Source organism: Saccopteryx leptura, chromosome 10 (assembly GCF_036850995.1).
Source record: "Saccopteryx leptura isolate mSacLep1 chromosome 10, mSacLep1_pri_phased_curated, whole genome shotgun sequence".
NCBI classification, from domain to species: Eukaryota; Metazoa; Chordata; class Mammalia; order Chiroptera; family Emballonuridae; genus Saccopteryx; species Saccopteryx leptura.
This window is the reverse complement of record NC_089512.1, coordinates 19,106,226-19,131,414: the sequence shown is the minus strand read 5'-3', so window position 1 is coordinate 19,131,414 and position 25,189 is coordinate 19,106,226. Positions and strand designations below refer to the sequence as shown.

General features: G+C 47.5%; 1 protein-coding gene across 2 annotated transcripts in view; it reads left to right on the top strand.

Moving 5' to 3' along the window:
* The first annotated feature begins 6,501 nt into the window (after positions 1-6,501).
* GPD1L (glycerol-3-phosphate dehydrogenase 1 like) overlaps positions 6,502-25,189 on the top strand; it is a 48,870-nt gene continuing 30,182 nt past the window's right edge. Inside the window, exons 1-2 of one of the 2 annotated variants that reach the window (XM_066350320.1) lie at positions 6,502-6,658; positions 24,053-24,230. In XM_066350320.1, the coding sequence (XP_066206417.1) occupies positions 6,612-6,658; positions 24,053-24,230 (225 nt within the window). In that variant the 5' untranslated portion in view covers positions 6,502-6,611. Of the gene's footprint in view, positions 6,659-6,829; positions 7,068-24,052; positions 24,231-25,189 lie in introns of those variants that run through there. The other variant, XM_066350321.1, reaches the window with a different exon arrangement.

Sequence of the window (25,189 nt, the reverse complement as noted above, 5' to 3'; positions counted from 1 at the left end):
TTTTTTAAAATAAGAAAAAAAGGGATACTTTTAACTGTATGTCTTTCTTGACTATTTTATTTTAGAACTATATAAATGTATCACTTATTCAAAAATGTTAATTTTTAAAAACCAGCATAAGAACATTACATAGAAATATGGAAGAGAAGAGCAGATGAAATAGCTAATGTGGTTGAAAGTAGGTATTTCTAGGAAGAATTTCTTATTACTATTATTCAGTACTGCATCGTTTTACAACTATGTGCATGTATATTACTTTGATTCTTTAAAAAAAATTAAGAGAATAAACCATGACCATGGACAGTGACTAAGCTAGTGTCTTGTAAAATCATGTTATGAGGACTAAGCTTTATCCTGTCTTGCATTAGGAAGTGATATACAAATGGAAATTTTTTAATTCTTCCAAACTGCCAATCTTTTACTAATTGAATTTTTCTTTTTTTTTTTTTTTTTTTTTTTTTTTTTTGTATTTTTCTGAAGCTGGAAACGGGGAGAGACAGTCAGACAGACTCCCGCATGCGCCCAACCGGGATCCACCCGGCACGCCCACCAGGGGGCGACGCTCTGCCCACCAGGGGGCGATGCTCTGCCCCTCCGGGGCGTCGCTCTGCCGGGACCAGAGCCACTCTAGTGCCTGGGGCAGAGGCCAAGGAGCCATCCCCAGCGCCCGGGCCATCTTTGCTCCAATGGAGCCTTGGGTGCGGGAGGGTAAGAGAGAGACAGAGAGGAAGGAGGGGGGGGGGGTGGAGAAGCAAATGGACGCTTCTCCTGTGTGCCCTGGCCGGGAATCGAACCCAGGTCCCCCACACGCCAGGCCGACGCTCTACCGCTGAGCCAACCGGCCAGGGCCTGAATATTTCTTAAAGTTATGCAAAACTGCAAACAATCTTGAATACTGTTTAGGATAAAATTCAACACAAGGGGTGAGATCTGATTTCACAGTCTAGGAAAGAGGAAAACCAGAAAAGCCACAGATGATTTTTGTTTTTACCAAGAAGAGCAAGTTCTGCTTCAAAACACCCCGTCCACGTCCACCACCCACCCACCGTCTAAGTCAGAAATCGGGATGTCAGCCTTAACTCTTTCCTCTCTGTTACCCATCAAATGTCAGGTCCTGCAGGTTCTGCCTGGAACTGGTCCCCTTCTCTCCATCCCTGCTGCCTGGTGCACTGCAACTGACAGCTTATATACCTTCTTGTTGCTTCCAGTTTCATCCTTTCCAGGACGTCCTCTTTGCTGCAACGAGAGTGATCTTCTAAAAGACAAGTATAACCACATCACTTATCAGCCTAAACCCTTCAATATTCCCCCACCGCCTTCAAAATAAAATCCAAACCCCTACAATAGAACCTCCATCATCGGGTCCCTGTCCACCTGTCCGCCTCATCTATTTCTACTTCTTGCTCTATCCATCAACTTATTGAATTCTCAGATGCTCAAAGGAACCAAGGGCTATTTTTCTTTTGCCTCCAAGTCTTCATGCACGGTGCTCTTTTTCCTGCTTCACACGCTCTTCCTCCACTTAACTCCTACTCATCCTTCAATTCAGACATCCTTCTTCCAGGAAGTCTTACCTGACACTCTGGGTCCAGGTTGGTATTCCTCCCATCTGTTCCTGGAGTCCATTGTCTCTTATCAGAGAAAATGGGCTCTATGGAAGATCCTTGCATCTTTATCAGACCTCCCTTTCTTCAAATTGTATCTTCAGCTCCTGCACATGGGAGGAGTTCACTGAATACCTGCTGAAGAAGCAAATAAACAAGACTTGAATCGAGAACCAAGTCCAGGTTAACATTTGATTTCTAATCAAGTAGAAACTGAATAAATATCTCTGCCTTTCTCTGGTAAAGTGCAATAGTAAGTCTGGAAATTTGATATTTAAAACTTCTAAGTTCTTGCCTTACCTGTGGTGGTGCAGTGGATAAAGTGTCAACCTGGAACACTGAGGTCACCGGTTCGAAACCCTAGGGCTTCCCCGTCAAGGCACAAACGAGAAGCAACTCCTGTATTACAAGTTGATGCTTCCCACTCCTCCCTGCCCCCCTTCTTTCTCTCTCTGTCTCTCTCTGTCTCTGTCTCTCTCTCGCCTCTCTCTAAAATAAATAAATAAAATTTTAAATAAATAAAAATAAAACTTTCAAGTTCTCCAAGTGATCCAGGTGCTTGCCTGAGAGCTGGCTACAGAGCTAAAGGTAGCTTATAGTCTGATCCTTAAAAGAAGCAACCGATCCTCACATCATCCTAATTAAAGGACTGGTGAAAAGTACAGTTGGTGGTAAAAACCTGGTGCACAAACCTCTTTGCTAATTTAATAAACTTGGATATGAACAGATTACAATCGACACCTGCTCCCGCTAAGCGTCTGGGGCTCTATTTGGTTCTTGCAGCCAACTGTGCCTTTCATCCATTATGTCTTTATTCCTCAAGGAAGAGAGAGAAAAGCCCATGTATGTTTCCAGAGTGAGGCATTGTTTTCTCCAGCCAAACTCTGTAATTTCTCATTAGACTGTCAATAGCTATACTGGCAAGAGCTATATATGGCCGGTTTCATTTGAAGCCAGTTGTATGAAGAACAAATGTCACCACTGAGGATTATACAGTGTGTACTTAGGAAGCAAAGTGGTGACATACATACTATGAGGACAGAGTAGCTAAAATGTCTCTCTAGGGTGGTCCACGCATAAGTCTTAACTTGGTATTAGAGGAATGTACTTAATACCAGCCTGTGAAAAAATTTTCAGCGCCCCAGAGAAATGCGAAAAATAGACTTTGTGGGAGAGTTTCCTGAAAGGCTAAGTTTATTCTTTTAATTTTCATTTTTCTTTATTGTATTTATTTTTTTGGCATTGATTGACATTTTAAGTATGAAATAATGGTAAGGCAGGAAGCAAGTAACAGAACAATGTGAATACACAGAAACTGGTAGCTAGACCTTCCTCAAAGGAGGAAATCGGAGCTGCTGGAAGGGAGAGAGAATTTTACTATCTACCCTTTTTTTTTTTTCATTTTTCCGAAGCTGGAAACGGGGATGCAGTCAGACAGACTCCTGCATGCGCCCGACCGGGATCCACCCAGCATGCCCACCAGGGGGCGATGTTCTGCCCATCTGGGGCGTTGCTCTGTTGCATCCAGAGCCATTCTAGCGCCTGAGGCAGAGGCCACAGAGCCATCCCCAGCGCCCAGGCCATCTTTGCTCCAATGGAGCCTTGGCTGCGGGAGGGGAAGAGAGAGACAGAGAGGAAGGAGAGGGGGTGGAGAAGCAGATGGGCGCTTCTCCTGTGTGCCCTGGCCGGAAATCAAACCCGGGACTCCTGCACGCCTGGCCGACGCTCTACCGCTGAGCCAACCGGCCAGAGTCTATCCACCCATTTGATCCTTTTGGATTTGGAATCACGTGGTTGCATTACTCATTCATTCAAAAACAAACTGAATTAAAATGAATAAGGTGAATGAAAAGAAAGAAAATAAATGGGAATTGTATATAGCACTAGTTTATGTCCTTGAATGGAAAAAAATATTTTTTTGGAAAATATTTTAAATTGGCAATTCCATGTCAGACTTGAAAACAAGTACAGGCCCTGGCCGGTTGGCTCAGTGGTAGAGCGTCGGCCTGGCATGCGGAAGTCCCGGGTTTGAGTCCTGGTCAGGGCACAGAGGAGAAGTGCCCATCTGCTTCTCCACCCCTCCCCTCTCCTTCCTCTCTGTCTCTCTCTTCCCCTCCCATAGCCAAGGCTCCATTGGAGTAAAAGATGGCCCCAGCGCTGGGGATGGCTCCTTGGCCTCTGCCCCAGGCGCTAGAGTGGCTCTGGTCGCAAGAGAGCAACGCCCCGGATGGGCAGAGCATCGCCCCCTGGTGGGCATGCCGGATGGATTGCGGTCGGGCACATGCGGGAGTCTGTCTGACTGCCTCCCTGTTAACAGCTTCAGAAAAATCCAAAAAAAAAAGAAAGAAAGAAAAGAAAACAAGTACAAATATTTTTAATCTATAAAATGCCAAGATCTAGGAACTATTTCAATTTTTTTTTCAACAGCCAATAGTAACCTTTTATTCCAGCTAAAGTAGACAGACTAGTGTTGGTTTGTCCTATCATAGGTAATATGTTGACTTTGACCACGTGGTTAAGGTGGTGTCAGCCAGTTTTCTCTTTATAAAAATTTTCTTAGTTACTCTTTATTCCGTTAAGTAAGTTGAATGGAGGCCCTGGCCGGTTGGCTCAGCGGTAGAGTGTCGGCCTGGCATGCAGGAGTCCCGGGTTCGATTCCCGGCCAGGGCACACAGAAGAAGCGCCCATCTGCTTCTCCACCCCTCCCCCTCTCCTTCTTCTCTGTCTCTCTCTTCCCCTCCTGCAGCCAAGGCTCCATTGGAGCAAAGTTGGTCTGGATGGATGGCTCTGTGGTCTCTGCCTCAGGCGCTAGAATGGCTCTGATTGCGGCAGGGCACACCCCAGATGGGCAGAGCATCACCCCCTGGTGGGCATGCTGGGTGGATCCTGGTCGGGCGAATGAGGGAGTCTGTCTGACTGCCTCCCCATTTCCAACTTAAGAAAGTAAGTTGAGTGGAGACTTTGAGGCTAGGTAACTGTCCTCATCAGACTTTCACAGCTATTTTGGGCATCCCTTGATGATTACGTAACACGATCATTCCTTCCATGTTTATTAGCGGGCATTCTACTGCAAGGGTGAGTTTTCCCTCTGCCTCATTTACTTATTTTTTAAATCACCACAGGTTCATGAACTGTTATTTTATCTTAGTCAAAGGGTTTAAGTCCCTTACTATTATTCATTTTGATGCTGTCAACCACATCTGGCTGATGCGAAGTGATTTTTTTTAACCATTGATCACAAGCCCCTACATTTTAATCTGGCCTGACTGCATCTCTGACTGAAATTCTTCCCTCTCTTTCCCTATGTGGTTTTTGTATTAATCTTTGCAACCAGTCTATAAATAAATGACTACCCACTCTGTGTATTCTGGCACAATGGGTCGTGTATATCAGGTGGTTTTATCAGGTGATGGAATACTCCATACAGTGATGCTGTGCAGGTATGTCCATGGAATAGCCAGGCAGCTCATTGCTATGCATGTGTGGTTACAACATTGGGGAACAGGAGTTTCCATATGAGCTATAAATCTTTCAGGCAAAGGCTAAAATCCAACCAATCACTTGCTGTAAATCTTCGCAATGCCTGTATACTCCCCTCAAGCACATAAGTTTCTTATTTAATGAGACAGCCCCATTTCATAACACACATCTAAGGAAAAAATGAATAAAGCTTGAATAGTCCATTTTCCCCATCATCCTCGCTTAGGTATCTGCCTGTTAATGCAAATAACTGAGTGCAAACTATCTGTGAGAGAGTGGATTGATTTCTCATCCACTTGTTAATTATTTCTTTGAGTAAATATCGTAAGTAATATAAATATATCTTTCATACAATGTAGATGAAACCAAAAACAACAGTTAGTCCTCTGGGCATTAAACTAATAGGCTTAATTTTTTCTAGGTACTAGAGAATTTGTTTCCTTAGCCAGTTTCCAATAGTATTTTAGTTCTCTGGTTCTCAATTTTGACTACCTTTCGCAATCATCTCTTGAACTTGAAAAAAATTCTTACGTTTTGAGAGATCCTGATGTAACCTGCGGGGGGTTAGTGTTGGTATGGGAATTTAAAAAAAACCTTCAGAGTTTAATAAGCAGCAGAGTTTGAGAACCACTGATTTAAACCACTGTGTCCTCTTCCCACAGAGTCTAGCACCATGCCTGGGGAAAGTGACGCTCAGAATGAATAAAGTTCTAGTGTTCAAGAAGGAAGGAAGAGTAGTCTCACAACAAAGAGAGACTGGGGAAGAGTCCTGCAGAGCAAGTGGGTGTGGACGATGCCAGCGTCCGGGTCTCTCTCTTGGCTCTAACTAGCACGTCCACACTGAATCGCAGGTACTGCCCTGCCAAGTCCCGAAAGCCTCAGAAGTTATAAAAGTCCATTAAGGAATTCAGGGGGTGCCAGGCTGTCTTGCTTCTTCTAACAAGTGAGGCAGAAGCTGGAAAGACAGGTGTGGGGACTTCAAGCTCTGGCCCAAGTCTGGCCAACTCTAGACCACCTCGGATTCTCTCTCTGCTCCGAACTGCAGTGTGGCAGCTCTTCCCATTTGGGAAGACGCGCACTACAGTAGCGGGGCACCACCGCGAGCCGCGCTGGATCTGCCCTGCCCACTGGGTGACCTGCCGCATCCAGCGCCGGAAACCCAAGTCTCTGCGTAACTGCCCCGGGCTGCCCGCGGCGCGGTGGGAGGGGCCGTCCAGCAGAGCCCGCGGCAGCGGGAGGGGTGAACTACAAGTCCCGGCATGCCTCGGGCAGGGGTGGGGTGGTGAGGGAGCCGGGCGGAGAGGGCAGCCAGGCCCAGGCGTGCGCAGTGGTTCTCGGGAGTGGCGGGGCGGGTCCTCCCCGGCTGTCCGCTGTGGCCCGGGGCTCCCGGGTGGGGGTGGCCGCGGCCATTGGCGGAGAGGCGGGAGGGGCGGGGTCCTCGGGAGCCGCTGCGGGTCTGGCTGAGCGGGCGGAGGCCAGCGGCCAGGTGGAGAGGCACGCGTTGGACTGTTGCGTTTCTGTCTGGTCATGGCAGCGTCGCCCCTGAAAGTGTGCATCGTGGGCTCCGGGAACTGGTGAGCGGCGGCGGGCCGACGGCACGGGATCCGTCTCCGGGAAGCCCCTCTCCGGGGCGTGCTGGGGCCGCGCGTCCCCGCCGCGGCGTGGGCACCGCGCTCCACGCGCAGGGAGGCGGGGCGGGCGGCCTCGCGGCGGGGCTGGGCACCGCGCACCTGGGCAGGCCGAGACGAGACTCTGGCCCGGAGGCTCTGGGCCCGGGTGTCGGCGGGGAGCGGCGCAGGGAGCGGGTACTGCGCGCCCGCCGTCACCTGTCTGCGCTCTTGTCACCGCGCGGTGGGCGCACGGAGGCCACCTGCTCTCCACGCCTGGGTGTTCTGCGCAACATCCCAAGGGCGTTCTCCATTCTCCGCGGATCGCCTGGGTGGAGGAATTGCAGGAGGCTCGACTCTAGTGACTGTAGTTTCGGTAAAGAGGAAAAAGGGTAGGGAGGGCTGAAGGGCGCTCGCTACCCTCGTCGCAGGCGGGACGGCGCTGCCCTTCAAAGTCGGGTCTCCCTTCCGTGGTTGTTAGGTCTAGTATCTTAGCAACGTTGTGTCGGGAAGAAAACTCAGCTTCCAACAGGCCTGGCCCCCGGAATAATCCAGGGGCGTTGAGAATTCTCTGGGAAGATGTTTGTGAAGCTTTGTGTCTCTGCTAGACTTTATTTGACTTTAACATTTATAAAAGCACTTTCTGCCAGACGCTCTTCTAAGCACTCTATAAATATCTGCTCTTTTAGTTCCGTTTATCAAACTTACACAGTGGGATTCTCTGGTGTGTTTGGGTAAGTGGGTGGGGGTGAGGGGACAAGAGTATGCTATAGAATCTGATCTTTTCAATCTTTTTTTCCACTGCCATGCACTGTTTTTCCTGCATCCAAGGGACTGGTATAAAATGTTCAGAGTGATGTCCATTGTGTTCCTGTGGCCTGACACCTCAGTTCAGGCTTCCAGGACGCCAACAGCAATTCGTGCTAGCTACTTGGTCTTAACCTTACTCTTTAAGACTTGGCCCAACCCTACTTCTTGGAGGAATCTTTAACTGGTTCTTTACTTTAACATCCTGCAAGGCCAGGGGCCCCTCAGTGTCCCCACCCCTGTTGCTTTGCTATCACTGCAAGGGAGTGATTTGTTTATCTGTCTCTACACCTCCCCCTCCAGCTCTTAAGAACAGCATCTGCCCTAAAGTCTGGCATATGCTAAGTAAATAGTGTCTGAAAACTAATTTTTCAAGTGAATTATATTTGATTAGGTAATATATTCACATTTAGAAACCAAAAGGTACCCCTCCCCCCCCCCCCAAAAAAAAAACTAAACAAAAAACGGGTAAACTGGCTCCCACCCACACTTGTGTCCCAGGGGTACCTCCTGGAGGAAAACAAGTGTTATCCGTTTCTTTCATCCTTTCTGGAAGAATTTTATCAGATACAAATGAATGTTTACAAATATTCCTTTCCCTTCTGCCTGCAGACACTAGAATATAATGCCCGTATCTGTAAACAACAGAGTATTCTACACAGCACTTAATGGAGCTGTTACCTATCCACTGCAGAGTTTCATTTGGACTTGCAGCTTGGCGTTGCCAGTTTTGGTCCCAAGGTCGCTAGAGTGAAATGTCAGCTGCCCTGTTGGCCATGGGGCTGGAAAAGCATCCACTTAGCACATGTTCCTTTAACATTAGTTTCTTCTTCTGTAAGAGGACCCAGACCACAGGTGACAGCACCTTTCCCTGATTTGCAAGGTGCAGTGGAAGTGGCACAGCTTTGCCGTGCTGGACTTGGGCCTGGATCCCAAGCAGGGAAGTGAACCTCCTGCCGCCCCTGCTGGGATTTGGCAGCCTTCCCACGGCCTCACTCTGTACTTGACTGTTTTCTTGGCCCACTCCAGCCCAAGGAAATGGAGTAGAACTTTGGCTAGTGACTCTGGAGCAGAGCGATTGAGAAATGTGCCATGCCACTGGCTTGGGCAGGTTGCCTGACTCAATTAATTATGGGGTCAGACGGGAACAGTTGTTGGCTTCCTTGCAACTGCTCTGGTTGCAAAGCCACTCCAGTCCTAGAGAGAGGATCACGACCTTGCCAGAGATTCAGGAACTTAGGGGCTCATTGCATGTTCAGCCCTGGTCGGTAGACAAATATTTGAGTGTTTGCCTTGTGTGGTCATTGTGGCCTTTCCACAGTCCCTGCCTTTAAGAACTTAGCTTCACGGAACTCTAAGATAAAGACTTGGAAGATAGGCTCAAAAGAAATAGAAAATGGAGTGAAAGATCTGTCACAAGACTAGATGTTACATTTTAAATAGTGTTTCTTAAAATGTGGTCCAAAAGCTATTTGCATCAGAATAACCACTGAAGCTAGACTTGCTGAATCATATTCCCCTAAGATGGGAAAGATTTTTTCCTAAGGGACTTGAGCTTTTTGCTAATTTTATTTTATTTTCATTATTATTATCTATTTTAAGAGGGACAGATAGGGACAGACAGGCAGGAAGGGAGAGAGATGAGAAGCATCAGTTCTTCCTTGCAGCACCTTAGTTGTTCATTGATTGCTTTCTCATATGTGCCCTGACCGGGGTGATCTAGCAGAGCGAGTGACCCTTTGCTCAAGCCAGCAACCTTGGATGTAAGCCAGTAGCCTTGGGCTTCAAGCCAGCGACCTTTGGGCTCAAGCCAGTGATGATGGGGTCATTTCTATGATCTGAGGCTCCAGCCAGCAACCCACACTCAAACTGGTGAGCGTACACTCAAGCTGCCGAGCTTGGGGTTTCGAACCTGGGTCCTCTGTGTCCCAGGTGAGTGCTCTACCCACTGCCCTACTGCCTGGTCAGGCTTATTATTTTTAAAATTTTATTTATTGATTGGTTTTAGGAAGAGAGAGGAAAGGAGAAAAAAGAGAAACATCGATTTGTTGTTCCACTTATTTATGCATTCATTGGCTGATTGTTCTATGTGCCCTGACTGGGGATGGAACCCACAGCCTTGGCATATCGGGATGACGCTGTAACTAACTGAGCTACCTGGCCAGGGCCAAGAGAGTGTTCTACCTTTCCGGATGTGGGCTCGGCCTCAGGAATGTGAAAGTGACTAAGCAGATTTGACATGTGGGTCTTTGAAGTAGCTCAGATTGATTTTGTAAGTAAAGGTGCTGTGTCACATCTAAGTTCCCAGCTATCACCCTCACACTGAGTGTAAATGATCAATTGCAATACAGATACCAGAAGACCGAATCTAACTGACTTGCCAGGGAGCTTCAGCCAGAGAGGACATGTGAGGGGAAGTAGACGGGTTGTGTAACATACCCTTGTCCCGTCCTTTGGCACCTCCTGTCCTCTAGACAGGTCCGGGAGGAGGCTGGAGGGGGCCCTCAGGCCTGCAGCCCAGCCTGCTGTGCTGCACACTCCTGGGAATGCTGGGAGCTACTTCCCTAACCTGCATGGCTCTCTGTGGCCCCGTGACTCAGAAAAAACAACAAGAAGAATACACACCCAAAAGTTTCTCAAACAACTCCAAAGATGAAACAAAGTTTCTTCATCAGAACTTTGAGACATAGTGCAAGATCCAGTTCTAGACCTAAAATGCAGGGCCTGTATTTACAACCGACCCTCTGTGCTAGGGCGCGTGTGTCCCAGACCTCCTTTGGAGGCAGGGTAGAAAGGGGGGCCCAGGATTCCAAGGCCTGGGGTTCTGTCTTGGCAGTCCGAGGCCTTGAGCAAACTGCTTTTCTCCAGGAGCCATTGCTTTATATAATATTGGTACCTGCTGTCCAAGGGTGTGGCTAGGATTAAATGAGATGATCCGGGGAGAACACCAGGTGAGTAGCACTCAGTAAATGTCAGCGACCGTTATCGTTATAATTTTAGTTTCTTCGTCCTTGACCAGCACCATCATTAGGTCATAAAATGCACCCAGTTGGAGTCTGACCGAGGAGTAGAGGCAGAGAAGGCAAAAGCCAGAGGGCATACCTGACATGCAGCTGGAGGTTTTTATCCTTTCCCTTCTCTTCACCGTCACCCCACAGCTAGAGCCCGGAGAGTGAAGGTCAGGGCGCGCTTTGGCCTACTTTGCACTGGTGACTTAAGCTGGCTTTGTGTGAACTGTCTTTTGTGGTCTCCTGGAACCTTCTGAATGCAGTGCCGTGGCTCTTTGTCCACCGTTGTCACCATTCGGTCTGTGCTACACTCCCGTCCCACACGGAGAGCCCAGAAACAGTCTGAGCATCTGTAAACGAGCTCCTCTGAGGTTGGAAATAATCCCCTCCCGGGTGACGGGTAGCACCGACACACCTTCGCTTTGGAAGCTGGAAGGAGAGTTTAATGACAAAGGAGGGGTTAGGGCTGAACTGGGCCAGGATCTAGCGTTCTCTCTGCCAGGGTGAGAAAGTTTGTACAATTAACAATGAACTGATACATAATCGCCTGTTTCCATCACGCCCCCACCTGTTCAGGATGAAAGTAATGACTAGGGATGAGTCAGGGCTCATTTTTATCTTTTAACCTTTCACCTGTTAACCCTTGTCCACCCCTTTTCATCATTCTCGCCCACTTCCTCACCTCCCTGGAAGGAACACTCATAGTAACAGTGACCACTTGCTGGTCATTTTCTGTGTGTGGAGTACATTACTGCATTTCAATCTTGTAGCAGTCTGTAGGGTACTACTAGTTATTATTAGCCCTATTTTGGATGACAAAACTGAGATTTAGAGAACTTTTCAAGGGCAGTGGTCCCTAAGGTAGAGTTGAAACCCAGATCCTTCTAACTCCAACACTCATGATCTACAAATTCTTTTCTTTCTGAGAGAGACAGGAACATGGAGCTGTGCTCCTGTATGTGCCCTTCCCGGGGCATCGAGCTGGCAACTTCCGTGCTCCGGGACGATGCTCCAGCCAACCGAGCTATCCTGCCAGGACTTGATTTCCATTGAATTTTAGAGACAGAGAGAGGAAGGGAGAGAGAGAGGAAGGGGAAGGGAAGCAGTCACCTGTTGTTCCACTCAGTCACGCATTCCTTGGTTGCTTCCCACGTGTGCCCTGACTGGGAATCGAACCTGCAATCTTGTTGTTTCTGGACAACACTCTTAACCAACTGAGCTAACCAACCGTCCAGGGCCTACAAATTCTTATTTTCAGTGAGAAGCGTACTTTTTTTTTTTGTATTTTTCTGAAGTTGGAAACAGGGAGGCAGGCAGTCAGACTCCTGCATGCGCCCAACCCGGGTCCACCCAGCATGCCCACCAGGGGGCGATGCCCTGCCCATCCAGGGCTTCACTCTGTTGCATCCAGAGCCATTCTAGCGCCTGAGGCAGAGGCCAAGGAGCCATCCCCAGCGCCCGGGCCAACTTTGCTCCAATGGAGCCTTGGCTGCGGGAGGGGAAGAGAGAGACAGAGAGGAAGGAGAGGGGGAGGGGTGGAGAAGCAGATGGGCGCTTCTCCTGTGTGCCCTGGCCGGGAATCGAACCCAGGACTCCTGCATGCCAGGCCGACGCTCTACCATTGAGCCAACCAGCCAGGGCCGAGAAGCGTACTTTTACCTGAAGACAAATGTCATTGTCATAAAATTATTGAGTATCTTACCTTCCTAACTAAAGTCTAGTATAACAATATTCCATTTGAGAAAAATGAGATTGCAGTGAGGCCTTAAAAATTGTCTTGTTCAGTTTCCCTCCAAAGCAGGCATCCTTTATTTTGTAGACATGACAGATGACCATAGATTACTATTTTATTTTTAAGGCAATTGATTTAAAAATCTTAGAAAAACTGTTAGGAAAAAAAATCTTTTTTTTTTTTAAGATTTTATTTATTGATTCTTAGAAGAGAGAGAGAAAGGTGGGGGAAGAACAGGAAGCATCAACTCATAGTACTTGCTTCTTGTGTGTGCTTGACCAGGCAAGCCCAGGGTTTTGAACCAGCGACCTCAGCATTCCAGGTCAATGCTTTATTCACTGCACCACCACAGGTCAGGCAGAAAAATCTTATATTTGAGTGAAAGCTCTGTCACCTCCAATTTATACCCTTTCATCTCAGGACAATACTTGGGTGAGTCCCTCTTTTTAAATTTTTTATTTATTGATTTTAGAGAGAGAGAAACATTGATTTGTTGTTCCACTTATTTATGCATTTATTGGTTTATTCTTATATGTGCCCTGACCGGGGATAGAACCCACAATGTTGTTATATTGGGACGATGCCCTAACCAACTGGACTACCCAGCCAGGGCAAGCCCACTCTTTTCTAAAACATGTCCTTTAAGATAGGAAAGTCGTGTCCACTAAATCTTTGTTGCAGGCCAAGTAGTATCCCCAAGTCTCTCAGTGGTTATTGGTGGGAGGTGGTATCGCCAAGTCTCTCAGTGGTTATTGGTCAGAGGTGGTGTCCCGGTCCTCTTCATGCTTGGTGATGTCAAAAACTGCGGTCAGGCCTGACCTGTGTTGGCGCAGTGGATAAAGCGTCGACCTGGAAATGCTGAGGTCGCCGGTTCGAAACCCTGGGCTTGCCTGGTCAAGGCACATATGGGAGTTGATGCTTCCAGCTCCTCCCCCCCTTCTCTCTCTCTGTTTCTCTCTCTCCCTCTCTCTCTCCTCTCTGAAAATGAATAAATAAAATTAAAAAAAAAAAAAACTTTAAAAAAAATATTAAAAAAAAAAAAAAACTGCGGTCAGCCTGACCAGGCGGAGGCGCAGTGGATAGAGCGTTGGACTGGGATGCCGACAACCCAGATTCGAGACCCTGAGGTCGCCAGCTTGAGCACGGACTCATCTGGCTTGAGCAAAAAGCTCACCAGCTTGGACCCAAGGTCGCTGGCTCGAGCAAGGGGTTACTCGGTCTGCTGAAGGCCCACGGTCAAGGCACATATGAGAAAGCAATCAATGAACAACTAAGGTGTCGCCACGAAAAACTGATAATTGATGCTTCTCATCTTTCTCCATTCCTGTCTGTCTGTCTGTCCCTATCTCTCCCCCTCTCTCTGTCCCTGTAAAAAACAAAACAAAACAGGTCATTGGTCTCCTGGACTCCCTTCAGGTTATGCTAGTAGTATTTTGCTATCATCCTATTTTGAGACTCAGTCCCTTACACATTTGGGAGCTGGGAGCTGAATCAGTTGCTACCTAACCATTTTCCCCTCAATTTTTTTGTGTGTGAGAGAGACAGTAACACAGACAGAGAGAGGGACAGACAGACAGGAAGGGAGAGAGATGAGAAGCATTCAGTTCTTTGTTGCAGCCCCTTAGTTGTTCATTGATTGCTTTCTCATATGTGCCTTAACTGGGGGGCTAGAGCAGAGCAAGTAGCCCCTTGCTCAAGCCAGCAACCTTGGGCTCAAGCTAGAGACCTTGGGCTTCAAGTCAGCGACCTGTGCTCAAACAGTGAGCCCATGCTCAATCAAGCCAGTGACCTCGGTGTTTCAAACCTGGGTCCTCTGCATCACCGCTTGGTCATGCTCCCCCAAAACTTAATGTCTTCAAAAAGCAATCATTTATTAGTTCATGATTCGGGGGGTTAACAATTTGGGCTGACTAAGCTGGGAGGGTCTTTTGCTGGTTTAGCCTGTGCTCACTCATAAGGCTGTGTGCTCAGGTGGTGGATTGGCTGGGACTTTTGGTTCTGGGTGACCTTCGTGTGTCTGGCAGTGGCCAAGCTTTGGCCAGGTGGACAGGAGTGACTGGGCTACATGTCTCATTCTTCATCTGGTTAGCTCAGGCTTTCCCACGTGATGGCTGGATTTCAGCAACAGCAAGAGAGAGGTTGTATAAGTGGGATCATACAGTATTTGTCTTTTTTTTTATTATTCAGTGAGAGGAGGGGAGGCAAAGAGACAGACTCCCACATGCACCCAACTGGGATCCACCCAGCAAGCCCACTAGGGGGCAATGCTCTGCCCATCAGGGGCATTGCTCAGCAGCCGAGCTCTTTTTAGCACCTGAAGTGGAGGCTATGGAGCCATTCTCAGCACCCGGGGCCAACTCACTGCAGTCGAGCTATGGCTGCAGGAGGAGGAGAGAAAGAGAGAGAAGTGGTTGGGGGGTAGTGGAGAAGCAGATGGGCACCTCTCCAGTATGCCCTGACCAGGAATCAAACCTGGGACATCCACATGCCGGTTCAAGGCTCTATCACTGAGCCATCTGGCCAGGGCAGTATTTGTCTTTTTGTACCTGGCTCATTTCACTAGTGTAATATGCTTAAGTATTGCAGCATGTGTCACAGTTTCCTTCCTTTTTAAAGCAGAAGAATGTTCCATTCTATTTGCGTAGCATATATTGTTGACCCGTTTATCATGTCGGTGCACACTTGGGATGCTTCCGCCTTATGGCAATGGTGAATAATGCTCCTATGAACATAGGTATACTAATAACCGTTAGAGTCCTTGCTTTTCATTCTTTTGTGTACATACCTCAAAGTGGAGTGGCTGGATCCTATCTAAATTTGGTGGTCTGAGGAACCACGATGTCATCTTCCATAGCAGCTGCACCATATTTCATCCCACGACAATGCCCAAGGGCTCTAATTCCCGCACATCCTCACCAACGCTTGCTATTTCGTTTTTACTTTCATTTATTTTTATAATAGTCATGTTTTTGTTCGTTACACACGATCCCATGGCATGTACAATTTCGCATCTTGTTTTTGTTCAATGTAACGTTCCATCTGAAGCTTCTCCTCTGCAGTGTGAACTCTGACAGACGGCGAGGCTGTCTGCATCTCCTTCCCCGCGTCTTCATGTGAAGTTGTTCACATTGATCTCTTTTCCTGTGTGGTTTCTTCCTTTGATTTTAAGCTTAGAAAGCTTCCCTATCCAGAGATCAAATAAACATCCACCAAGCTGAATCTATTTTAAAGGTGCTTCATTTTTCACATTTGTATCTAATACCCTGGCATTTGATTGTACTTTAAAAGCCATTTAACTGCCAAGAATTACACAAAATGTTAACAGTGGTTCTCCCCGGGTAGCAAGATTATTCATAATTGCTTTTTAAGTAGATGTTATTTAAACCCAAACTGACTGCCCTGCCTACTTAGCTCCACAGTCAGAAGCAGCTCGGGCAGAGACCAGGTCTGGAATGGGGAAAACCTGGTGGAACCCTTGCTCAGGCTACTCGGGTCTCAGTTTCCTCCTTGGCAAAAAGAGGTATGGACTGTTGGGTCCTTTCTGGCCCAGAAAGAGTCTGCAGCCTGTGAAGGAGCCTGGGCCACCGGAATTCTGTCGGGCTGGGGCCTGACTGGAGGGATAGGTGGCCATTCCTGGGTGACCCAGCGCATCCCCTGCCTGATGAAAATATCACACCATTTTAGGGGGAAAGGGGCAAAAGGGATGCAGACGGAGAGTGAAAGCCAACCAAGTGGAGCTGGGGGGTTGCCAAGGGGACGGTGAGGACCTCCAGCAGGTGGGTGTCCGGCCAGCAGGGACCCAGGGAGGGAGAGCAGAGGGCCGAGGAACACAGCTTGGGGTCCCACTCTCTGTTCTTCCACTAGCCAGCTGTGTTCTCCAGGTGTCAGCTTCTTCATGTAAAAAGTGGGTGTAATAGTCGTACCTGCCCCAGAGGATTGCTGAGGCTTCAAACAGATGCCATGGTTAAGGTATTTAAAGCAGGGTTACAGTGCTAATATATAAATATATTGAATCAACGTCGTACGCCTTTACCACCTTACACAATGTTATGCATTGATTATATTTTATGAACAACAAACAACAGTGCCTGACACCTGGTAGGCAGCAAAGTCACTGCTGTTTCTGCCCATCCCCACCCCTTTCTCACCTCCTGCCTCGTCCTTGCTCTCTTTACCTTCTCATCCCTCCCCCTGCAGTCCGATCCTCTCCCTCCCCTTTCTCCTCCCCTCCTCACTTCTCCCCGTCTCTCTCTCTCCCTAGAGAATTGGCTCTAGGAAAAAGCAGATCATGTCGATGTGCTTCCCGTTCCTGCACCTTTGCTCCGGGCCCTTCGCTCCACCTGGAAGGCTCCCGCCCCCACCCCTAGACAGGGCCCTCAGCCTTTAGACTTCAGCCCTAGCCACACTCCTCCCAGCTCTCCCTGACCTCCCTGATGCCTGCCAGGTGTCACTTTGTCACCTGCTTTGCCACCAGTGGTATAGTTACATTTTTGTGTGTGCGCGTGCTAGAGCAGTATCAGTCTCCAAGCTCCACGAGGGCAGAGACCTGTCTGCTTTATCCCCTGCACCCAGCACAGAGTCTGCGCGTCGTAGGTGTTCAATAGTATTTTCAACAAATGATTCCACTCTGCACCAGGGCACGTGTAAAATAGCCCAAAGCCTGGGCTTTGGAAAGCGATCCTCGTTAGAACCGCTGGCTCTAGATGAACAGCATGGCTTTGAGCATCTTATTTACTCTGTGTGCCTCAGCTTCCTCATTTGTGAAGTGGGGTCAATGTGTGCCTCTCTGGTGGCCGCTGTAAAGGTTCAGGGAGAGCCCATAGCAAGTCCCCAGTACATAGCTAGTGCTGGGATGTTGTCTCTCCCCCATGTCCCTTCTGAATTTCATCTGCACAAAATGGGAGAAGCTGAGAATTAGTCCATATTTTGAGGCCCAAGACTTGAGGAATTCATAATTCCCTGGGAAATGTGATTTTGTGCCTCTGTGTAAAGACCCAGGACTGGCCATCAGCAGACCGGAGTGCCTCTCCCTGCTCTGCGACCACTGCTTGTGTGACAAAGGATGAGAGTGACTGGGAGCCTCCTGTGTGTTGATCTGCACGGTGAAGCATGTGAATAGGGTTACACCTCCATCCGGTGGCTCTTAGGGCTTTGGTTGTCTGCTTCACACTTATACAAGCTTATGGTACGTTATTTAAAACTTGACTTTAAAAGAAAAGTTTATATCACTGCCGTAAATGTCATATGTACAAGATAACAAGGATCAGTAGAATGGAATCAAGATGGTGTGATAGGGTTCCGGGCAGATCCTACTACTGCCTCTCAAGGCTCCGAGTCTGAGGCCTCCTCATACTTTGTGAAGAAGGACAGTGAGCTTATGTTGGAGAGATGGCAACTACATAGTCACACTCAGATGAGACATTCTGCACCCTAGAAGGGCCACAGGAGTTGGAAAGGACACGGGTGAGTCAGTGTCACTTGCTGCTGTGTGTGGGGGTAGCATGCAGCCATTGGGAGCACCTCTGGGACCCATGCCTCACTTTGAAAACGTGGGACTCGGTCATAGACCTGGAAGGGACCTGCAAGGTTATCTGGCCCCACCTGTCATGTGGTAGATGGATAAGCTGGGCCAGGTGTAGAGAGGGCTGCTCGTGCCCTGGACCCAGCCACGTGCGAACCCTCGCCTGACTGTGCGTGTGCAATGGCGGAACCAGCCCTGAAATATGGAGAGCTCTGTCGTGGTGGCCACAGGACCCCAACCGTGACCAAGCCACACATACTGCCTTCATAGGCTCTAGCCAGTACTTCTATTTTAAGGTCAGTTATGATATGTTTGTCCATATTTTGGACTGGTCCTCTGCACACCAGTCACTTTTTAAAAAATATTTTATTGATTTTAGAGAGAGAGGAAGGGAGAGAGTGAGAGACAGGAACATTGATCTGTACCTGTATGTACCCTGACCAGGGATCGAACTGGCAACCTCTGTGCTTCAGGAAGATGCTCTAACCAACTGAGCTACTGGCTGGGGCACCAGTCTTTTTTTTTTTTTTTATAGCACAGGATATGTCATTTATAAATAGACTCCAGTTTCTTCAAAATACTCAGGTTCCTCCAAAACACGCCCTTTGCTGTAGCATCTGATCCTGCTCCTTCAGGGTCAGAAGTAGTAACACATAGGGAGTGGATACACTTACTACCATTTCTGAGCCAGAAAGGAGTTTTGGACGTGGAATATACTGTACTTTTTTGTTTAAATCTTTCTTATCAATTTATTTTAGTAAGGGGTGGGGGAGGAGCAGGAAGCATCAACTCCCACAAGTGCCTTGACCAGACAAGCCCAGGGCTTTGAACCAGCGACCACAGCATTCCAGGTCAATGCTTTATCCACTGCACCACCACAGGTCAAGCTGGATATGAAATATACTTTTCTTTAAAAAGCTTTATTGAGGTATAATTAATATAGCAAAACACTGGACTTTTTTTTTCTTCCAGAGACAGAGAAAGAGCCAGAGAGAGGGATAGATAGAGACAGACAGGTACAGAGAGAGATGAGAAACATCAATCATTTGTTTTTCATTGCGACACCTTAGTTGTTCATTGATTGCTTTCTCATATGTGCCTTGACCGCGGGCCTTCAGCAGACCGAGGAACCCCTTGCTCAAGCCAGCGACCTTGGGTTCAAGCTGGTGAGCTTTGCTCAAACCAGATGAGCCCACGCTCAAGCTGGTGACCTCAGGGTCTCAAACCTGGGTCCTCCACATCCCAGTCCAACGCTCTATCCACTGTGCCACCGCCTGGTCAGGCAACACTGGACATATTTAATGTATACAATCTGACGGGTTTGAAGATGTGAAAACACCTGTGAAGCCATCAGTACAATTGAGGTAATGAGCACACATCACCTCCACGTTTCCTCCTGCCCCTCTTCCACCTCTGGTGGTAAGGACACTCAGTGTGATGTTAGCTGTGTGCTTGTCACCTATGAGCTTTATGACAGAATTGTACTAGTCCGTAAAAGAGATCAAAACAAATAGCAGTTGCAAGTAGTCACAACTGTAAACCTACTTTTGCCCACCCCTGAACAATGTTTTAAGTCCTAATCTTTCCCCCAAAAAAATACTGTTTTATGTTATTTAGAAAGAACAAGACTGGGTCTTACAGGCACTAGAATCTTTTTGTTTCTCACTTGGCTATCTTTGTCCTTGAATCTTCTGTCAATCCTGATCCTCCTCACCGCCTTCCCCACCTCACCCCCTGCCCAACATCCCTGAGTGTCAGCTCCAACATCTTGGCCCAGAATTAACTTGAAGTTGTCTCAAAGTTGCTGTGTTTGGTGCATCCTTTAGCAATTGCAATAAAAGCCCATTTCCCCCCCCCCCCCCAACTCCGCTGCTTAAAATAATAAGCTATGAGTCCCTAGGTCAGCTGGGTGATTCTTGGCTTGGCCAATTAGCTGAGTATTGGGTAGAGGAAGCTCTGGTGTGCCTGCTCTCCCCATCCCTAATTTATAAAGCCTTTTTTGTTTCTCAGCAGAGATATGGTCTTCCTTAAAATCGTTCCCATGTCTCTTCCCTGTACACCAGCTGGGGTCTGTCCATCGGGGTTCTCTCAGCAAAAGGTCCAGCATGGGAGACATGAATTAACATTCTGTTGTCTGTATCTAGTTTTTTGTTTTTTTGTTGCTTTCTGTTTTATATCCTACATATGAATGAAATTACCTGATTCTTGTCTTTTTCTGTCTGACTTATTTCACTTAGCACAGTAGTCTCAAGATCTACTTATGTTGTTGCAAATGGCAACATCTCATCTAAGAAGACTTTTAAAAAGATTATACGAGGCCCTGGCCGGTTGGCTCAGCGGTAGAGCGTCGGCCTGGCATGCAGGAGTCCCGAGTTCGATTCCCGGCCAGGACACACAGGAGAAGCACCCATCTGCTTCTCCTCCCCTCCCCCTCTCCTTCCTCTCTGTCTCTCTCTTCCCCTCCTGCAGCCAAGGCTCCATGGGAGCAAAGATGGCCCAGGCGCTGAGGATGGCTCTGTGACCTCTGCCTCAGGTGCTAGAATGGCTCTGGCTGCAACAGAGTGACGCCCCAGAGGGGCAGAGCATCGCCCCTGGTGGGCATGCCGGGTGGATCCCGGTTGGGCGCATGTGGGAGTGTGTCTGACTGCCTCCCTGTTTCCAGTTTTGGAAAAATACCAAAAAAAAAAAAAAAAAAAAAAAAAAAAGATTATACAAGCCCTGGCTGGTTGGCTCAGTGGTAGAGCGTCAGCCTGGCGTGCAGGAGTCCCAGGTTCGATTCCCGGCCAGGGCACACAGGAGAAGCGCCCATCTGCTTCTCCACCCCTCCCCCTCTCCTTCCTCTCTGTCTCTCTCTTCCCCTCCCGCAGCCAAGGCTCCATTGGAGCAAAGTTGGCCCGGGCGCTGAGGATGGCTCTGTGGCCTTTGCCTCAGGCGCTAGGGTGGCTCTGATTGTGGCAGAGCGATGCCCCAGAATGGGCAGAGCACCGCCCCCTGGTGGGCATGCCAGGTGGATCCCGGGTGGGCGCATGCAGGAGTCTTGTCTGACTGCCTCCCCGTTTCCAGCTTCGGAAAAATACCAAAAAAAAAAAAAAGATTATACGACTATAGTTTTATTCCCTCGTTTTCTCTGTTTTTCTTTCTTTTTTAAAAAAATTAAGTGAGAGACTGGGAGGCAGAGACAGATTCCTGCATGTGCCCTGACCAGGATCCACCAGCCAAGCCCCCTACCAGGGGATGCTCTGCCAATCTGGGGCTGCTGCTCCATTGCTCAGAAATCTAGCTATTTTAGCATCTGAGATAAGGCCACGGAGCCATCCTCAGCACCTGGGGCCAACTTGCTCAAACCATTTGAGCCATGGCTGTGGGAGGGGAAGAGAGAGAGAGAGGAGGCGTGGAGAAGTACATGGTCGCTTCTCCTGTGTGCCCTGACTGGGAATTGAACCCAGGACTTCCATATGCCGGACCAACATTATATTGCTAAGGCAACCAGCCAAGGCCACCCTAGTTTTCTCAAGAAAACTTTAAGATTAATTAATTACCATTGCTAAAATAAACATATATAATATAGATACTCAATTTTACGCAGAATTTACAAAGAATTTTAATACAGGTTGCCCTGGCCAGATAGCTCAGTTGCTTAGAGCATCATTCAGATGCTCAGAGGTTGCCAGTTCAATCCTCGGTTAGGGCACATACAGGAACAGATTGATGTTTCTGTCTCTTTCTCCCTTCCTCTCTCTCTAAAATCAATGAAATAAAAAAATTTTTAAACAGTTTTAATACATCAAAATTTACACAAGTATTTTGTCAGAAGACCAGTGTTCCTTGTATTAATTTCTGTCAGCTCTGCTACGGGCATAAAAAAAATGTGTTTTAAATTTATTCAGAGTACAGGGATACAACAATTTAAGGAACAAAAGCTTTTCTAAGGGCGGTGTACCTATATAGCAAGGAACTTTTTCCTACAGAGTAAAAATACTTTTAAAACATGAAACTTTTTTTTTTTTTTTGTACTTTTCTGAAGCTGGAAACAGGGAGGCAGTCAGACAGACTCCCGCATGCGCCCGACCAGGATCCACCTGGCACGCCCACCAGGGAGCGATGCTCTGCCCCTCCGGGGTGTCGCTCTGTCATGACCAGAGCCACTCTAGCGCCTGGGGCAGAGGCCAAGGAGCCATCCCCAGCGCCCGGGCCATCTTTTGCTCCAATGGAGCTTCTGCTGCGGGAGGGGAAGAGAGAGACAGAGAGGAAGGAGAGGGGGATGGGTGGAGAAGCAGATGGGCGCCTCTCCTGTGTGCCCTGGCCGGGAATCGAACCTGGGACTTCTGCACGCCAGGCCGATTCTCTACCACTGAGCCAACCGGCCAGGGCCTGAAACATTTTTTAAAATAGGCTTAAATTGTAGCCCATTTACAATAATTAGATAATTCTTTTTTTACCCTTTAAAAACTTAAATGTATTGGAGTGACATTGGTTAATAAACTAGGTTTCAAAGTGTACAATAACACAATACGTCATCCATATATTGATTGCATTGTGTGTTTACCAGCGAAATGAAAATCTCCTCCCATCACTAAGTATTTATTTGACCCCTTTTTATCCTTTACGACCCCACCCCCTTTCCTCTGCTAACACCATACTGATGTCTGTGTCTGAGTTTTTGGGTTTTTTTGTCTTGTTCATTTGTTGCTTGCAGTTTTATATCCCACATATGAGTGAAATCGTATGGTTCTTGTTAGATAATTTTATGGCAAATTAACTCATAAGTATTTTCTGAAAACAGAGGGCTGGTTTTTTCATCACAGAAACATTTTTTTTTAGAGTATAACGAAATTCCTTCACATTCCTTCACCAAAGACAATACACTGTGTAATGAACCCACTTAAAAAAACAACAAAGAATACCCGTAGTCAGTCAGATCTGAGGAGTTTGGAAGAAATCTAAAAACTGGGAAATGTTGCATTCCTATCTTAAATTACAGTCAATTCTCAAGTCACTTGGCGAGATGAAGTAAGAGGTGACAACAGAAGGGGGGAGGGACCAAGCTGACACAGAGAAACACACTGGAGATCTTTGTCCTTACTCTCCGATAAGTCTGTTACTCAGTCTAACCCAACTCTGATTCATCCCAGCATAGAAACCTTTGTGCTTGCACAACCAGGAAAATCCAAGTATCTCTGTATTGGAATTATTTTCCTGTTCCTGAGATAGAATGGATAAACTAAGCTAGTAAATCTCAACTTGGGCTGCACATTAGAAATACCTAGGAAATGAACCGCGTCCCGGGCCACACCCCAGACCACTGAAACTACTTCCGGAGTGGGCTCGGGCATCAGCAGTGTTACAGCTCCTCGGGGACTGCGATCAGCGGCTCTGCTGACTGAGCTAGAATTGAGTGCCTCCTCCCTCCCAAAAGAATAGCTGTCAATATCAAAGCTCTGTGGCTGTACCCGTAAAATTCCTATTCTATGCCAGCAGGACGACTTATTAGCCAAATACCCATCGGTCTAGCTCTCCTTCAGACACTTTGTGAAAAAAGAATCCAAGAATCTCCCCACCTTTATTCTTATCTTGGAAATAGCTGCTCACGTACCCTCTGTGAGAGGGTAGCTCAGGCTCAGCATTCCCTGATACTCAGTAACTTCACGAAGTCAACGAGAGCAAGCATGGTTCTAACACACTAGGAATCCAAATCTGATAAGCCAAGGGGACAAGAAACCAGAACCACCAGATCCTTTCCCTGGGCCTATGGAAGTACACGACCTTTACAGCCCCCTCGGGGAAGCAAAGCTTTTGCAACCCAAAACAAACATGTCTGTAGCTTCCGCTGAAGTGACTTAGTTGGAAAAATTTAAGTGAATATTTTAACTATTAAGATCTAAGCCCACCAGACCACGTCTGTTCTTCCTTTGGGGTGTGACGGGACATAAAAAGAAAGGACAAAAATAAGTAAGGGCGACTCCAGTTACATTATTGACTCGTGTGAGATCATTGGGACCTCATTCTGCCTCCCTGGTTTCATCAATAACTTCATTCCCTCACTTACTCATCTCAGCTACCAAACATGTACCGCGTACCTTCTGTATGAGGCACTGGGCCAGGTGCTGGGGATACAACAGAGAACGGCAACGATTTTGCTCACAAAAGCTTACCACCCCCTCAGAGAGAGAGAAATAAGGTGAAAGGAATTCACGGTTCCGTGTGCGACAAGACATGAAGGGATATGGAGGGACGTCGTTAGAAGGGTCAACGGTGATGGACTAGTTTTTCTTTTCCACTGTTTTCTTTTGTAGGGGTTCTGCTGTGGCAAAAATAATTGGTAATAATGTCAAGAAACTTCAGAAGTTTTCCTCCACGGTCAAGATGTGGGTGTTTGAAGAAACAATTAATGGGAGAAAACTGACAGACATCATAAATAATGACCATGAAAATGTGAAATATCTCCCTGGACACAAGCTGCCAGAAAACGTGGTAAGGCATTAGGATGAAAAGTACATTTGGTTAATTCTGCAAGTTACACTCAGCTATTAGCACTTGGGACGTGAGGAAATACAAAATCTACCTTCCTCTTCCCCTGTTCTTTCGCCCACCGCGTGCTTTGCTTGGCCAGTTTTGGTTTTCCAGACTCTAAAATGGGCTTTGCTTTAGTTTGCAAGGGCTGCCATAACAAGGGACAATAGACCAGATGGCTTAAACAACAGAAATGTATTGGCTCACAGTGCCGTAGCTTCAGGTCCAAGGTCAAGGTGTCAGCAGGGTTGCTTTCTTTTTTTTTTTTTTTTTCCTTAATTTTTACAGAGACAGAGAGTCAGAGAGAGGGATAGACAGGGATAGACAGGGACAGACAGGAACGGAGAGATGAGAAGCATCAATCATCAGTTTTTTGTTGCGATACCTTAGTAGTTCATTGATTGCTTTCTCATATGTGCCTTGACCATGGGCCTTCAGCAGATCGAATGACCCCTTGCTCAAGCCAGCGACCTTGGGTCCAAGCTGGTGAGCTTTTGCTCAAACCAGATGAGCTCTTGCTCAAGCTGGCGACCTCAGGGTCTCGAACCTGGGTGTTCCGCATCACAGTCTGGCACTCTATCCACTGCGCCACCGCCCGGTCAGTCAGGGTTGCTTTCTTATGAAGCTCTCTCCTTGACTTGTAGGTGGCCACCTCTTTCCTGTGTCTTCTCCGGTCTTCCTCCCGTGTTGTCCGTGTCCTGATCTCCTCTTCTTATAACGACGCCAATCATGTTGTATTAGGGCCCATCCTAAGGACCTTGTTTTAACTTAATTATCTCTATCAAGACCCTGTCTCCAAATAGTCATATTCTGAGGTGCCAAGGTTATGGCTTACAAATTTTTTAAGGGCACAGTTTGGCTCATAACAGGTTGCTTTCTTGACATCCAAAGGTCACATAGAGCTGGGCTGACAAGCCTGT